The 16,750-nt window shown below is 45.1% G+C and overlaps 1 protein-coding gene across 2 annotated transcripts; it reads left to right on the forward strand.

Annotated features, from left to right (window-relative positions):
• Window positions 1-1,244: 1,244 nt before the first annotated feature.
• On the forward strand, window positions 1,245-12,073 carry ANGEL1 (angel homolog 1). 2 transcript variants are annotated; one of them, XM_071426754.1, is made up of 10 exons: window positions 1,245-1,356; window positions 3,190-3,789; window positions 4,303-4,529; window positions 5,092-5,161; window positions 5,555-5,988; window positions 6,652-6,778; window positions 7,615-7,725; window positions 8,898-8,967; window positions 9,384-9,541; window positions 10,380-12,073. In XM_071426754.1, exons 2-10 carry the CDS (start codon window positions 3,423-3,425, stop codon window positions 10,547-10,549), a joined length of 1,734 nt encoding a protein of 577 aa, XP_071282855.1. In that variant the 5' UTR covers window positions 1,245-1,356; window positions 3,190-3,422; the 3' UTR covers window positions 10,550-12,073. The 2 variants fall into 2 exon arrangements, with proteins under 2 accessions (XP_071282855.1, XP_071282854.1); XM_071426753.1 differs by lacking the exon at window positions 1,245-1,356 and adding an exon at window positions 1,386-1,535.
• Window positions 12,074-16,750: the final 4,677 nt, after the last annotated feature.

The following is a 16,750-nucleotide window of genomic DNA, read 5'->3' on the forward strand; positions in this document are numbered from 1 at the left end:
GGATTATTATTTATATACATTATAACATAATCTCAGATCCTAGCTGTGGACACTCATTGTGCTAATTACTAATGGGAGAAATGGGTCTCAATGTCTTCACAAACAACTCCAGCTGAAAGAACCAATCAAGTTCTGGAAGAATGGCTGTGGGGATTTTACAAGAAACGGGTGTTAATGTCTTAGAAATGGTCCGTAATGTCTTAATGAATATTAACCTGCATTTTTTGAAGAAGCTAGATAATTTGAGTTTCTAAACTTTAAGGCAATATGTAGTACGTAGTTTGGGAAGTCTGTACCTTCCTAGTGTCTCAGCTAATGGGGAAAGGAAGAGGGCAACCTGCAGCCATGAGTTTAGGAGAAAAGGAGGCTGTATCCTCCAAAAATTTGAGAGACCCCATTGGAGTATGGCCAAGTGGACTCCATCCCTTTACTCAAAGTTGCAAGATTCCTCTGTCTCTTTTGTGGACACTGGCTTTTCACAATGTGATTTTCTGCACATGAGTAAGTGTTTCATTTAATTATGACCCATGAGATGGCAGCTGGTCACCATGAAGGGGGCATTTTGGAAGGCAGGGATAATATGAATCTTGACTTCATCGCAGGTACTCAGAGTTTAGAAGAAGGCTACTGAGATTTCAAGTCAGAAATGTGTATTTGGTGTTAAAAAGCTGTAGTGTGCTCAGCTCAATCTGTTTGCCTTCAGATGATGAAAACATGTGATTGTGGAGTGAAGCAAACATTGAAATTCTGGACTTCAACCAGGACTTCACTTTTCATATACAACTGCCTGGCTTCAGCACATGATGGATCTCAACTTGCAAATGCCAGAGTACTCATAGCCAGGTGAGGACTGATTTTGCCAGCCTCTGATGACCTCTCAGCAGCACCAAGTGAGGGCACACTCCTGCTCTGCTGTCTCCCCCACCCCATCGCCACTGCCGCATAGAAGTTGTGCTTTGCAAAACCTTAGAAATTATCAGTGCTGTTCTAAAAGCCTGTGCAACATCTGGAGCAAAGGGTGGCTTGCCTGGGGACAAAAAATCATGGAAATTTTCCTGTTTGTATTTCTGGAGAACAGGGGGTGAAAATTTTTGTTTGAAACCACAAATTTCAGGGTGGTGGAGCCATAAAGCAACCTTCACTCAGCCCAGGGTCACAGCTTCTGACCCCTCAAGCACAGCACGGCTGCCGGGCCCCTCCGCAGGCTGCGCTCCTGCCCTACAGCGGGGCAGGCAGGGCCCCACCCCGGCGGGGCCGTCCCACCACGGGCCGCGGCCTCCCGGGAGCGGGCGGCCCTGGAGCGGCGCCCGGGGAGGGCCAAGCCCGAACCGCTGCGAGCCCCGGGGGCCCGACGCGGTGAGTGCCTGGGCACGCCAGGCGCCGGCGAGCCCGCGCCGTGAGGCCGTAGCTGAGGCGGGGCCGGCGCGGCGGCGGGGCCGGGCTGGGGGCGGTGGAGGCCGGGCCGGGCGGCATGATCGGCACTGTGCTCTGCTACGTGCTGCTGCCGGCGGCGCGGCTCCTCCAGGCCCTCCGAGGTAACCCGGCCCCGGGCGGGCGGCGGCGGGGGCACGGGGAGCTGCCGGGGGTGGCCCGGAGGGGCGGGGATGTCCCTCGCCGTCCCCTGCCCTGGCCTGAGGGGGGTGCGGCCCGGCGGCTGGGGTCGGTGCAGCTGCCCCGGAGCTCCCAAGGCTCCGGCTCTAGGCAGATGGGGCGTGGGGCTGCTGGGCCGGGCCGCAGCGGGGAGCTGCGTGTGTGGAGGGAACAGCTGCCGGCTGTTGTGCTGGAGATGCAGAGTGCACTTTGCGCCGGGGCTCCAGCTCCTGCCGCCAACCTGCTCTCTAGGCTTGGGGAGATGCTGGAGATAGGCAGCTCAGAGATCTGTGATCCCCCAAGGACCTGCGGGTGACTTCGTGGATGGACATATGTTTTGTGTGCATCGCTATTTCACTTAGTTTCCCTAGGTCCTGCTGCTGCTTCACAGTCTGTGATTACTGAGCTCATGTAAAGCCACCTTCCAGCCTGAACCTGTCCCTGGGCCTGTAGCAACTACTGGGCTGGCACCCTGTCTTTTTTCATAGTGAGCAGCGAGCTGACTCCTGTCAAATTCAGCTCCTATTGTGTATTAACAGGCTTTTGCAGGCACTCATCGTGCCTGATCAGGGGCGTGTGGAAACATTACCTTGGTGTGTTGGTGTTTCTGACATTAATGAACTTAATTACAAACTGACAGAGAGGAGTATGGTTCTTAAAGCTCCATTTCTGACACATACAGAAAACTTTGACACAAAAGATATAGTAAAACTATACATGAATGTTGCTGACTCCTCTATGTTACTGCTCTGGCTGACTGACAGGGATGCAGAGAAAAAAGTGATTTGTAATCAACAGTAATTGCTAGTTAACAGTAGGGACAAGTGTCTGTGCAGAACTCATAGTGAAGCGTAAATGCCATCTCTTGTATAGATGCAAGTGAAAAGAATCTCTGTCTTTTTCTACTTTACTGCACAAATATTACCGTATTCAATGTTACATTAAAACAGTTTAAAGTGGGTTTTTTTTGCCACATGTCAGTCATCAGGTGATCTGTAATTCTTATCAGGATTTCTTCTGTGCATATACTCTCTCTAATGAGGCATATGTTGGTCCCTATGTGTCTTCATTTTTTATCTCTTAGTAACAGAATGGTTTTTCTTCTACAATGCATTCTTGTGATGTATTTTACTCTCTTAGCTGACTGCTATTTCTTGCTCAGTCCCTGGAATGAAACTTGCTCCAAAAGATGGTCTCTTAGCTTCTTAGCCCATGCACGATCAACTAACTTTTAGAGACTGCCTTTACATATGTTGCTGAGAGCTGATATTTCCACAAGGCCTTTCAGCTTGGCTGACTCTCTGTGCTGCTGCATGAGTTAGAATTGCATTCTCTAGATTTGATAAAGCCATTGCTATTGTATGCAGTTTCAGTGGCTTGGACTAATATGACTGGATTTGGACTGTGGCTTAGCATTCTGGAGGAGGCAGGGGAAGTTATTTAGACTGTAACTTTTTTCCCTCAGAGAAATAATTTGTTTGGGTTACTATACTGAATGGTTGTATTGCACAGAGTTACAGCAAATGTGTTGGAATAAGGAAATAATGAGTAAGAAAGCATTTCTGGCTGTTTGATTTTGATTTTGTTTTTAAATGACAGATGCTTTCTTTACCTATCGAAAGAATGTGCTTCTGGCGAAGAGCCCGTCCACCCAGATAGAAGGTGTCTTTGCTGCAACCAGAGGAAGATCAGTTCCAGAAGAGCAAGAAGCCCTTCTCCAGCAGTGGCTGGAGGAAGGAGTAGGGAATTTGCCAGCCAGTGAGAGTGTTCCAACAGTGAGGAAAGTATCAGTTACACTCACTAGTGACTGGTTAGAAGGTTCAGAACTATTGATGTCCAGCCTCAGTGACCTGAATACGTCTCCGGAACTCACCCAGTGTACTGATCAGCAGCACTTGGAGCTAAATGCCTTGGCTTCTTCAGACCTGCAGGATCATGCAGTGGCTGAACTGGCCAGATTACCATCCGAGGAAACAGTGACTGTAGCAGGCAGTGCTCCTTGGGCAGCTGTGGTCCCACAGACAGATCACCAGACATCTGGCTGTGCTGGTATCAATGTGGAGGTGCTGAATGATGACCCAGCTGTGCTGGCCTGGAGTTTAGCATGTGATGCAGAGGCAGTGCCACCAGTGCTCCCAGCCCAGCCCATTCAGGAAGCGGTGCCATTTTATCCTGTCTCATCGGAGGTGCCCTACAATGGTCAGTGATGGCTCTTAATCTAATGTTTAGTCTGGGATTGGCATTTGTAGTGAATGTGGTCAGGTTATTGTGTTTGGGCTTGCTGTCAGCAAGACATTGGTTGCCCCTGCAGAGTTGACAGGATCTGCTAGTGAAAACTGTAAAGTGAGTTTTTGCTGAGGAGGGCTGGTCACAGCTAGTGGTTTCTGTGCTGTGAGACTGTCTGATCTGAATATCAATATATGTTCGTTACTGTTCTCAAATGCTGGCTTTGTACTCTAGGAAGCACTGAAAAGTGGGTCTGGTGTTTCAGTATGCTTGACTGTGGTCATGTGTTATGCCATCCCTACAGATAACTATCCATAGATATCCAGAAAGAGCACCTGAAAACCAGAGTGGGTGTGGGTTTGCTCAGAGGCTAGAGTGCCCTAGCTTGGGGAATGAGAATGGCTGTTCTCTGGGTCCCAGGGGAACCAAAGTATCAGCAAGGTACCCAGTGCAGCTGTAACTTTGCTTTTTGTCTCTTGCATATAGAGATCTTATGGAGAGACTGGGAGGATCTTTCTGTCCAGCCCTGTGTCTTAGAGCAGGTCTCAAAAAACACTCCCCTCTTTGAATTTCGAGTCATGTCTTACAACATCCTTGCCCAGGACCTGGTGGAGCAGGGCCTTGATCTCTATGTACACTGTCATCCAGACATCCTGAACTGGAACTACCGCCTTCCAAACCTTTTGCAGGAGATCCAGCATTGGGATCCTGATGTAAGTATGACTAAGCCCTCTCTACATCAGTGTCACCAGAATTTGAATTCCTTGTTTGATCTAACAGTATTAAGAAAAGAAAAAGATGGGGGCAAGGAAGATACTGCCTGCTTGGTAACTGGACACTGATTGGTCTGAGAGTGTGAACTTTCACAGACTGTGTTTTTGGTGTATGTCTTGCTTTGATTGTAGAAACTAGTCATACTTTGATAGCAGGGCTTAACTTTTATAAACAGCAGAAGTAGAGGAAGAAGAACCTGTCTTCTAAGGCAGTACAGGAGGGGAAGCCTGCATAGAAGAGGACTCCATGAATTTCTTATTCTTTGAGTCCTCTTTATGGGATGAAGCATCTTTTATCTCATTGCTGAAAAACTGAATGATATGCTACTGTGACCCAGAAAGTTAGTGCTTTTCATCTGGAAAGTACAGGACAGAGTTGCAGTGATGACATTTCTGTTTGGAGGGTTGGTGTGTGAATGCACTTTTCCACTTTCTTCCTTCCACAAAACAAGGTGACTAGCAAATACTTGTGGAGCAAGTGAGGTCTCTGCCTTCCTTCCAGGTTCTGTGTCTCCAGGAGGTGCAAGAGAACCATTACTGGGAGCAACTGGAACCAACATTCAAGGAGATGGGTATGTCCTGCTTTTGTGGGTCTGTACATCCAGCTCATGGAACTGGCCAAGCAGTGCTTCTTGCTTAACATCTTCTAAGCACTCAGTTTCAAGAGACCTCTTCCTGTTTGCCAGGTGGCTGCTGGCCCTACTTGTGAACTATCTGCCTAGACCTTTGTCCTTTGTTTTGCAATTGATGTCTCTGAGTTGAAAGATCAGAGTAACAAAACAGAGGGCCCTAGAAGGACAAGGAGAGAGAAAATACCCCCAATAATTAATAATAAAGGGTGGTTATTGGAAAAGAATTGGGTATATTGCTGTACCCAAATGTAGTAGGAACCTTTTCTATACAGACTTGCTGAGCCTGAGGTAGTGAGTGGATAAACCTTTTAATAGGTGATGGTTTCTTTTCAGGCTTTGCTTGCTTCTATAAACGGAGAACCGGGACGAAGACAGATGGATGTGCAGTGTGCTATAAGCGCAGCAGGTTCCAGCTGATCAGTCTCAGCCCCATAGAATACTTCCGGCCTGGCCTGGACATCCTCAACCGGGATAATGTGGGCTTGGTGCTGCTGCTGCAGCCTGTGCTCCCAGAAGGTCTAGGTCTGAATGCAGTCAGTCCTTTGTGTGTGGCCAACACTCATGTGTTGTTCAATCCCCGTCGAGGCGATATCAAACTGGCCCAGGTGGCATTGCTGCTAGCAGAGATTGACAAAATTGCAAGAACTACTGAAGGCAGCTACTATCCTGTCATCTTGTGTGGAGACCTGAACTCTGTACCTGATTCTCCACTCTACAAATTCATCCGGAATGGTGAACTTTCCTACCATGGGATGCCAGCCTGGAAGGTAGTTGCCAGCCAGAATTGGGATTGGATAGCTCTTTATTGTCTGCTGCTAGAGAAATGCATGGCTGCATTCTTCCTCTTGTGAGGAAATAGTCTTAATACTGAATTGAATTATTCAGCAGTCTTCCCCAGTGTCTCCAGCGCTGCAGGGGAAAGAAACGGACAAGTGCGTGCATGTTGTTTCCATCACTGCTCTTCTGGTTTCTCTTGAGGCACACTTGTGATAATAGATCACTTAATATAAAGTCTTTTTTTTTCTTTTCCTGTGGAATTTTTGTTCCTATGTGTCTGGAAGTGTAGGGAAATGCAACTCCACCAAGACTTACTAAAATTTTTTGTTCTAAAAAAAGTTCGAAGTGGGTCTCTTGTGGTTGTCTTACTGTGTGTCTGTGGTCAAATATATGGTTATCATTCAAGTTAAATCATCACTTCAATAAGATACCTGTAAAGTATCTTGTCAGGTGACTTTTAGCTAATTATATCTGTCCCCTACAGCTGAAGGTTTACTATATCTTTACGATACTCTGAATAGCTTAGCTCATGCCTTTCTAAGAGAGCATTCTCCTGTCTTTCTCCTGGCAAGTGTATATATGTACATTATCTATAGCTTGCACATCTGCTCTCTGTCACTGATGGTTGCTCTCCTTTCCTGGCCTTCTTGCAGGTGTCTGGTCAGGAAGACTTTTCCCAGCAATTGTATTCACGAAAGCTGCTGGCCCCACTGTGGCCAAGCTCACTGGGTGTAACAGACAAGTGCCAGTATGTCACCCTGTGCCAGCCAAAGAAACCTGGTGAGCTCCAGTATTCACTGACAATATGAGTTTGCTGAAGATGGGCAGTTTGTGGGCCTTGCTGTCTCTCTGAGTAGCTTGGGCAGGTGCTGCATGAGGGCCTTGACAAAGATTCTCTCCTTCTACTTTGTATATGAGTTAAATACAATTTTTTCCAGAACCTATTGGATTTCTGCCATTTTCTTTCCCTAGTGAGGAGCAGAATGTTCCTCTACCAGTAACACTTGCTCTATGTCTCTTTCATATTCCCAGACTTACACTTTTGTGCAGTTGTAAACTATGTTCAGCAGGCATTGCTTTAATCTCCGGGTGTTTGGGGTGTAGTTTTGAATAGTATTTGCAAACCACTGTAAAGAAATCATTCCTAAGATCCAGTTACAATCATGTCTGTTCTCTGCATCCATTGAGAGGATTAAAACAATGGAGCCCACACAAAATAGCTTTTGTTGAAATTGTGAATGTAGAACTTGTATTCAGCCTGATCTCCAGAAATGTTTTTCTCAGCAGACATTTCCTGGAGTTGCACACTAACTGATCTGCTTGAAAGTCCCTTGAACTTTTGGTGTCTCAGAGAGGACATTCTTACTTTGTGCTGACAATGACTGTTGCATCTGAGGGATAGGAATAGCTGTGCTCTGTTCTTCTACTTTTACACATCTGTTCTACATGTAGGTTATCAGGTGATTTCTAGTCTCATGGTATCAGAGTGCTTGGGAACAAAAGCCTCTCTCAAACGAAAGAGCTCTAAGAGGCCCAAAGGTCTGAAATATAGGTATGAGGGAGGTATGACTTTGCTGTAGTTACTTTCTTCTTTCAATTTGTGCTTTTCTCTGCAGGGAGACGCGAATACAGCCGGGACTTCCTGCTGCAGTTCCGCTTTTGTGATGCTGCCTGTGAACGACCGCCGCAGCTGGTCCTCCTGGAAGGTGTGACAGATGCTAAACCAGGTATTAACGGGAGACTTTGCAACTTGTCACTCTCCTCGCTCAGTGGAGCCTTTCTTCTGAGGACAGACTGAGAGAGTTTGGACTGGAGAAGAGAAGGCTCCACTGAGGCCTCATTGTGGCCTTCTAGTACTAAAAGTGGGCTAATAAAAAACCGAGGGAGAGTGACTATTTACACAAGCATATAGTGATGGGACAAGGGGAATGGTTTTAAACTTCCTAAAATTCTCTACATAGAGGGTAGTAAGGCACTGGGCCAGGTTGCCCTGAGAAGTTGTGGATGGCACACCCCTGGAAAATGCTCAAGGCCAGGTTGTATGGGGCCCTGGGCAGCCTGATATAGTGGGTGACATATTTACCCATGGGATGGAGGGATGGAACTAGATGATCTTTAAGACTTCTTCCAGCCCAGGCCATTCTGTAACTGTATGATTCTATGATTTCAAGGAAAACATGAGGTGGAGGTAATGCCTGGTGAGAAAAGGGAAAAGGCAGAAGGGTGCCTTCTGTGACCATGATTAGATTTCATGAGAGCTCAGAGAAGTACGCTTTCCTCCCTCATACACACTGACTGTGTTCCTTGAGATGCACTGATATTCAGCTTCTTGAAGCTCTTTCTTCTAAACTTTTAAGCTGAAACAGATACGTATATTTCTTTTTTCTGCTTCAAGACTTCGGTGGCAGAGAACAACCTGAAGACTGTAATGATACACGATGGTCCCAAAATAGATGTCTCTGGAAGCTGGTACCCAGTAGACATTCCTGCACCTCTGGGTCTTGTGGCATGGCTAGTTCTACTTTCTCCATTTCTGTTCTGCCTTTCTAGACACCCTTTGAGTAAGCTGTAGGCTAAGACAAGCAAACTTTCTTTTGAGGGCAAATGTTGAAATACCCTGGACTTTGGTAATATTGAATGCTTTAAGGATATGTACTCAGCAGGACAGAATATGAGTTCTCAGTTGTTTGCACTGATCTGCTCTAGAGATGTTCCTGTTAGTCTTACAGCTTGTGTTTTCTCTGGATATTTTCCTTTATGATATTCATGACTCCAAGCTATCTGCTCTTCTTGGGCAAAAAGATTCATATGGTTTCGGGAGAAGCTTCTCAGACTTGGGATGAGCAGCCTGTTCTCGGATCTGTGTAGGTCTGGCTGGAATCTCTTTGCTCCTTTGCAGACCGCCCTGCACACTGGCCCAAGCCTGCTGCCACGGTGAAAGACCCAGATCCTCAGCCATTCGTCCCAAGGTAACTTGGTGCACCTTCAATGACCACAGTCTTCAGACTCAGCCTTGTTTTCCTGAAAATCTGCCTGAAGGAAAGGCTGAAGTAAATGTGAGAGTGAAAGAGGGTAAGGAGGGCTATCTGAAAGAGCTAGGTCCACCCAGGATTGTCCCAGCAGCAGGATGCTGTTCTGTCAGCTTTATGTTGGTGAGATTGAGAATGAAGGGCATAGGCATATACAGGACTGGGTATTGAAGGCAAAGGAAATTCAGAGTCTGTCTTGCTTTGGTGTAAGTGGAGCGAATAGTTCTGAAAGATTTTATGTGCTCATAAAATAGGAATAGTTCAGACAGTTGCATCAGCAAGGGAACATTCAGCTGTGACTGCAGTACCAAAAAGGCATAATTCTCTTTCCTTTCTTGGTGACTGTTTGTGTGCAGGTGTTCAGGTGTTATCCAGCATGGCCTCAACCTGACCTCTGTCTACAGCCACTTCTTGCCACAGAGGGGACGCCCAGAGGTCACAACAATGCCCATGGGGCTTGGAGCCACTGTTGATTACATTTTCTACTCAGCAGAGCCTGTGGAGAACAAGGCGGGTGAGTGTGGCAGTGCAGGGCTTATCCTTGTGACATTGGAAGAGGACTGTGAGACAGGCCAGATGGGCAGTGCATTTCCTTAGCTGGTGGATCTACAGGATCTGTCTTTGAAATAATACACAAGGTGGAAGTAACATTTGCTCATGTACCATGAGAAGACACTGTTTTATCTTTGCTGTGAAAAAAATGAGGCTGCTTATGTTCGTGTAGACTTTTGAGGAAGCTAGAACAGAATAGATTCTTTTCTTCTGTATAAATATCTTACTTGTGCTCCTGATAACAGGCAGTGCTGGGTCCTGAGTTCAAGGCTTGGACTTCTGGTCAGTCTGAGACGACATGCTTGCTGTTCTTGGAAGGAGGTGACTTTGGTTCTTTTACAGTGGCACCTTCTCTCTGCTGCCTGAAACAGGAGTTTTGTTCATGAACGACTGCATGTAAATGCATCCAGGAACTCTCTTGGAGCTGATTTGGGTCATGTCAGAATCAAGTTTTGGGAACCAGTTAGGAATGAAGAGATTAATTCCTCCTCAGGGGAGAATCTGAAGCTATTGCTAGGCCACAGTTCAAGAAAGGAACTTTTCATGTAAGCAACTACCTGGTGAATTTAGTGTATTCTTGCTTCCTATGCCTGCAAGTATATGAAACCATGAACAGCAGTATTGTAGGGTACTCTCTGCTTTCACATCTAGGCTCAAGGGTGCATGTAGTGTTTGTGCAGGCAGTCTTCATTTATCAGGGAAAGAACAGGAGAGGATTGACAAGCATCCCTCTGTGAGTGTGTAGAGTTAATCTGTGGTGCCAGTCTCTGGTTGATGTTTCTTCCCATTTTCTTTGTCAGGTCGCAGGCTGTACAAGGATGGAGCCCTGAAGCTGCTTGGCCGTCTTTCTCTTCTCTCTGAAGATGTCCTCTTGATGGCAAATGGCTTACCAAATCCTTTTTGTTCATCTGATCATCTCTGCCTGCTGGCTAGCTTTGGCTTGGAGATCTCCAGCCTCAGAGAGAGTTAGTGTTGGTTCCCTTTCCCTAAAGAAAAGTTGTTCTGAATACAGCAGTTGAGACTCTGGATTCCACAACCTGCTTGCAAGAAAACCCTTTTCCTTGTCATGCCCTAAAAGTCCTTTTATCCCCTCACACCCTCACTAAATGCAGGGATGGGAGAGTTGGAGCACTTTTTGCATTGGTATCTTCTGCATCTCTGCAAACCTGAGCTGTGTTCCCAGTGGGCTGATAGGTGTATTCAGGCATTAGCATCTCCTTAAGAGATCCTTGTTCCACTGCCTTGGTTAGCAGGTGTTTTTGTGCTGCAGGAACCAACATAACACCCATGGTTATTTGTCCCTGTGTAAGATTTTCAAGGAGCTGGAAAAGAGAGGAGCAATGCTATCTGCTTTTGGTTAGTTTAATTGCTACCAAGGAGCATGGAATGTGTATGCTAATACTCTTTTACAGCAAAACAAATTCTTTTCGTTCTTTTAATTTCTCAGTAATAGTTCAGTACTTTCAGGGCTAGTTGTTGTGTTGCCTTTTAGATTGGATCTGCTAACTGCTTAGAAATGTCTTTTACTTAATAATCTGTAAAGGCTGACTTGCTTACAGAAGGGTTTGTGTGTTGTGACAGTTTCTACAAGAAACTGCTTGCTGTGACTAATGGACCAGGGAATGGGATTGCCAGGAATGGAACCAGTGGTTCTACAGAGCCACTCACAGCAGCTCTTTCAGCTGCAGCAAAAGCCTAGAAGCCTTGGGGAAGGCTTCCTTCCTTTCTAGCAGTCTCAGAATGGTACCTAATACGTCATTTTTAGCAAAAATATTTAGGACCCTCACAGTGAATATCCTGTGGAAAAAATTACCCTGTAAGGCATGATAACCCCAGAAGGCTATAACTCTGGTTGTCCCAAAAGAGAGATGAAGATGGAAGGCATGTGAGAGTCAGCAGAGCCATCAGATGGAAGAGCTGGTCTTGTCACTTGCCCTGTTCTTTGTGCACTCCCTATTGCAGTCAGCCTGCCAGGGGTCAATAGCCAACCTGTAGTATCCATCTCCTGCGCCAGACTGAAGTCCATGCTGCATCCTTCTGCACCCAGCCATGTCTAGGTGTAGATAGAACCCTTAGGATCAACTCCTGACTCTTGACATGCATTGGGAGGACGGGGAGGGCTGTGTAACTTGGAGCCAGACTGCAGTCGCTTGGATCCCAGTGTACCTTTGAGGTCCTGCTTTTTGCCCAGTACAAAAGCAGTTGAGCTGTACCTGTTCCTAGAGTAAATTCGTTCAACCTGACATTTGGTGCTCAGTTTTTCCCTAAGAGATGAAACCAGTCTTGGCAGAAACCAATATTGGCAGAAACATTATGAATCCTCTGTTCACAAACAAGGCAGGAAATCTAGTCCCACCTCAGGTTTTTGCAGGAAGGTGCAGGAGACTTGAAACATTGTTTGTTCTTCATGCTCTATATTGAGGGACTTTGATATTTTAAATGTTACTTTCCTTATTGAAAAATAAAATACTGTAATCTAAGAAAATACCACAAAGTAACTGTGGCACCTCGTATTTCTGGCTGCTGAACCTCTGAAGACTTTCTGGACAAGGTTTTGCTGGCTGCAAGGTGAAAGAGGGCAAATTGACTACACAAGAAAGTAATGAGGGTTGAAGAGAGGGAAGAAATGAGCCAAGACATCGCTAAATCCCAGAGGTGGCTTCTTTGGCATTGGGCTCGCCTTGCTCCCTCCATCCCCTACCTCCCCCCCACCCCGCCCCCCCGAAAGGTTTGCATTCAGGAACCCTTGCCCTCCTCCCCAAGAAAGGAATACTGCTGATCTTTTACAGCTCACTTCTGTAAACTACAAAAACAAGGTGTGTGTGGGGGGTAGGGAGTTATGTTCTGTGCCCTTGTGAGCATGTAGGGACTGCATATTCCCCTCTTGCCCTGCCAGATGGTGTGGTATTTGTCTGGTGATGTGTGGATGGCTTTTGCTACCATTTGTGAGTTTCTGTAAGTGAACAGCAGTCTTGGGGGAGTGTGAATAATTTTGCCCTTAGGTAATAGATCTGGCATGGCACTGGTACATGGGGGGATGGATGGATGCAGAGATGTGCATTTATATGACTATGTTTATTTCACAGTTTGAATGATTTCTGCAAGTACTCTGACTTTGTAAGTAGTTGTATTTATAAAGGGAGGGAAGAAAAGGGTGAACTGAGAGTTTTGTTTTCTATCTGGCTCAAAAAGGTTGCCAGAAGGCAGCCTGGTTGCACATGACTCCCTCCTGCTGTTAACATTGTAATAGGAACCTTAGAAGACACTAAAGGTTTAACAGCAACCAACCAAAAGCACCACAAAAAATTTTGTGACGCATAGTGTTGGCACTTAGAACTTTAGCTATCCTGAGTCTGAGGTCAGCTGGTGAGGAGGGGGTGTGTGTGTGTATGTATGAAAGTTGCCCATAAGAGAGCCAGACTCAGCTCCAGCTCTCTTGAGACCCATAAGGTGTGCACCATACACCAGCAGATGAACTGGTTGCGCCTGCACTGCCTGAAGCACCCTGCCAGTCCTGTGATACAACTCAGGTGGAAGACCTGTGTTCCAGTATCACAAGTGCTCTTTCCATTTTATATAAACCAAAACCTTGATTTGTGGGCAAATTGCATGGAAGCATTTCAGGGAGCTTTTAAGGTTCCAGATATATTTTGCTGGAAAATCTAATGTTGCATAGGTCAAACTAATGCTTTCTCTTTCCATGCATGAAATAATGTGGTATGCACTTGGAATTGTTAAGTTTTTGAACACTGGAGATCGAGTCATGTGCAGAGAAACACCAGGACAATGCCTACTAGTCCCCTTATTCTTCTTTCTGGAGGTTATAGTGTTCCCAGGGTGACTTGCAGCTCTCAAAGCCCTGGCTTACTCATGATTTGTTGGGCACTCATAGCTGAAACTGTGGCAGAAATGCAGGACCATGGCTAGTGACTGTATAGAGACACAAAGACAGAGTTGAAAACTTCATCTCTGTGTTTATTTTGACCACTGTCACAGGAGCTCTGGTATGGACTCTTATGGAGGTGGTCTGTTTCAGGAAAATAAAAACCCCTGTGTTCTAGAGCAATTTGGAGTTAATATCAAATGGATCTGGAGACCTGTGAGTGCCTCTTGACTGTGTGGGATTATAGGAGAGGTTTGGAGGTGGGGTTGGTAGAAAGTTCCGAACTGTAAAATTGCAACCAGCATATAGTTGTTGGGAGAAAAATAATGTGTTTTGTGATGCTTTAAGGATAGCACCCACACATACAATCAGAGCCTGTGGTAATGAGCATTGTAATGGGATGCAGAACTGAGATTCCAGATGTAGCTCTTAAAACTGTTTCTGGACCTAAATGCATGATGAGTTTTCATTAACACATTAACTTTCTGATGAATTACAGAAGGATCTGTAAATGGTTATGAAAGTAGAACAGCAGTATCTGCAATGCTCAGAAAGGGAAGGTGTCACAGAGGTAATTACCAGCTACATGACCTTAGTGGTGATGTAGAGTTCAGGGAGACCGGTGCTTAGGGGAAGTGATGCCAGAGACTGCTGGCAGTGTGTGTACATTCCCTCTTAGCAGCCTCCTAAGCTGCAGGAGCATGCAGCTGTTGAGACAATCAAGTATTTCACTAAGTACTAAAAAACAGTTTAATTTGCACCACAGCTGCTAGGCTGTATTTAGTTATTCTATTTAGATAGAAGTTGGACTTCCATCATTTTCTCAGTTTTAAGTTCAGTGCGTCAGCAGGTTGCCCTTCATAACCAGTTTTTCCAATTACATGGGATGGGAGGAGTGGTAAACAATATAATTGCTCTATCTTCTTTCCTCTTTGTAATAAATGAAACTTGGCTGCTGTTTGAGGTCTTCTTTCTCCATGCCTTTTTCTTATGAGCTATCTCTCCAGCAGCTGTTTTCCCATGACTACTCTATCCAGTTATCTTTCTGAGTTACTGATGTTTATTTTTTCTGCAGCTGTATTTCTTCAGTTAAAAGTCATGGGTGCAATTCTCTAGGGCTAAGTGTTATTATAAATGCAACATAGAAATGCTGTCAAGATGTAAAATAGTGGGTTTCCTCAGCCCTGAAAAATTAAGTGGGAGGATTGGGAGCTCTGGAACCAACACATAGGTGGGAGTAATACTTGTTATATAAAACAACAAAACTGGAGTTTCAGATTTATTGTTAGTGCTCTGTACGCCACCTGCTTTGTGAAGGCAGAGCTCTGAAATATACTTGACCTTAGTTTGTCTGCTCTGAGGAGTCTCCAAGAGGTCGTAAGAAGTTCAGCATCTCAGCAGATCAAGGTATGAGTCCTGCTCTTAACGATGTGTTGATGATGGTGTTGGCAAACAGTCTGCAAAGCAGGGTGTTGCTGCAGTCCAATAACTGCTCCCAATGCCACCACCTCAGTATTGAAGATTTATTGGATATACTGTTTAGATATTTGCAGACATATCCATGGGTCATCCAAATGAACCCTTTTGTTGCTTACCTCAAGGGGGAGCAGACAAGCCTTAGTGGGATACCATCTCCTTTCAGGCTTCCTGTTGTGCAGACTAATTGCTGGCTGTGACCTGCTTCTTACCAGACTGTAGCTGCTTGGCCTGTAGTGCTTCCCATAGCACTGTCATGCTGAAATGCACAAGCTGAATTGAATATTCTGCGTTGTGTTTCTAACCATGATACTGAGTTTCTGAAGGGAACTCACCTGTTACAATGATAACCAGGATGACAGATTAAACAGCTGGCATGCCTGTAACTCCTTTTGTCAGCTCTAAATGTTTGGCATCCCCTGTCAAGACAAGTTGTCCTCCTGCTTCCACTGAAAATGTCATTCTAGTCTTGAAGCTATTTTTCTATTTATTTATTTTAAAATTTATTTATTTTCTTTCAGATTTAGACTGTACATTCTGTGCTCTTGTATAATAGCTGGAAAAATTTTTTATAACTTTGATAAGACAAACACAGCAGCTTTCAAGGTCCAAGTCTGGCAAATGGGAGGACTAAGCTAGACACTGGCTTATGCTACAACAAAAGATGTATTTGTTCCATCCAGTCTTTAATTTCTATACACCAGAAAAAGAACAAAAAAAACCCCCCACCAAACCAAAGACCAAAAAACCACCAAAAAACAAAACCCAAAAAAACCCTTGGCTTCAGACCTTAGCAATTTTATTCAGTTTTTTGTTATTTTCTTTCTGGGTGCAAAGCCCTATATTTATTCTATATATTTAGTTATTGGCCAGTGCCTGGAGCTGCTCTTGAACTGGGAGCAGATGAATGCAGTAGTTATTCTATAGTTTTTTCTCTCCTCCTTTCCTCCCTTAAAATGAGGTTAGAGATAAGATAGCACTCCCTCTTTGCCAAAATAAAAATATAATCCAGGAAAACAAACCTGGCTGAGTTAACTTAATTCTGTAATGGCCTGCTATCCACAGCATGTCATATGCATGCCTTTGCGTGCCATAGTCCTGCAGTTGCTGCATGAATGGTGCTCTTAAGGCTCAGTGGATGAATTTCTGTGTGCTTTTAGACATGTGAGAACCTTAAGTCTTGGGCCTCTCAGTGTAAAAACTGACAGGGTGTGGTTTTTTTGTTTCTTGGGGTTTATAATTTATTTTCTGCTTCAACATATTGTTTACCCTTCCCACAAGAAAGATTTTCCACTTAAGGTCCAAGCAGCATAATCTCTGAGTGACTTGAAAACTAAAACTGCAGGAACAACCAGTCACAGAGGAAAAGCCTGATGTAAGAGGGAGCAGAAAGTCTGTGGCTGCCTCACTGTTTTGCTGTTCTCACTCCACCCTGATCTATACATCCATAGGGGATATAGGAGTTACCTGATTTAAAGCAAAATCTATAAGGCATGGAGCAGAGGGTGTTTTCAAGCAAGCATCTGAAGTAGATGCTTAGAACTGTGCAATTGCTTTCCCTCAGGGCAGAAGCAGTTCATGTAATTAACTTGGCTAAGATGGACTATTGCATGCGCCTTTCTCTTTGGAATAACAGGTCAGAGAATGTTTATTCCTTTCCTATACACACTGTAGGCTTGCCTACATACTGGCCTTGGTCCCAGCTATTACTCATTTCCCTAGAGAGAAGCGGTATGTTATGCCTGAAAGATGATAGCCTGAATAAAGTTGGATCCCCTTGCTGGGGATCCTTGCACTGAATCTTGCAGCTGA

This window comes from Agelaius tricolor, unplaced genomic scaffold (genome assembly GCF_023055355.1).
Source record: "Agelaius tricolor isolate 1412-34295 unplaced genomic scaffold, bAgeTri1.0.p SCAF_5, whole genome shotgun sequence".
NCBI lineage: Eukaryota > Metazoa > Chordata > Aves > Passeriformes > Icteridae > Agelaius > Agelaius tricolor.

Coding starts and splice junctions, on each gene's coding strand:
- ANGEL1 (XM_071426753.1), top strand. CDS start 1,472: ATGATCGGCACTGTGCTCTGCTACGTGCTGCTGCCGGCGGCGCGGCTC. Junction 8,968..9,383: donor CCTCAGCCATTCGTCCCAAG/GTAACTTGGTGC, acceptor GTTTGTGTGCAG/GTGTTCAGGTGTTATCCAGC. Junction 9,542..10,379: donor GCCTGTGGAGAACAAGGCGG/GTGAGTGTGGCA, acceptor TTTCTTTGTCAG/GTCGCAGGCTGTACAAGGAT.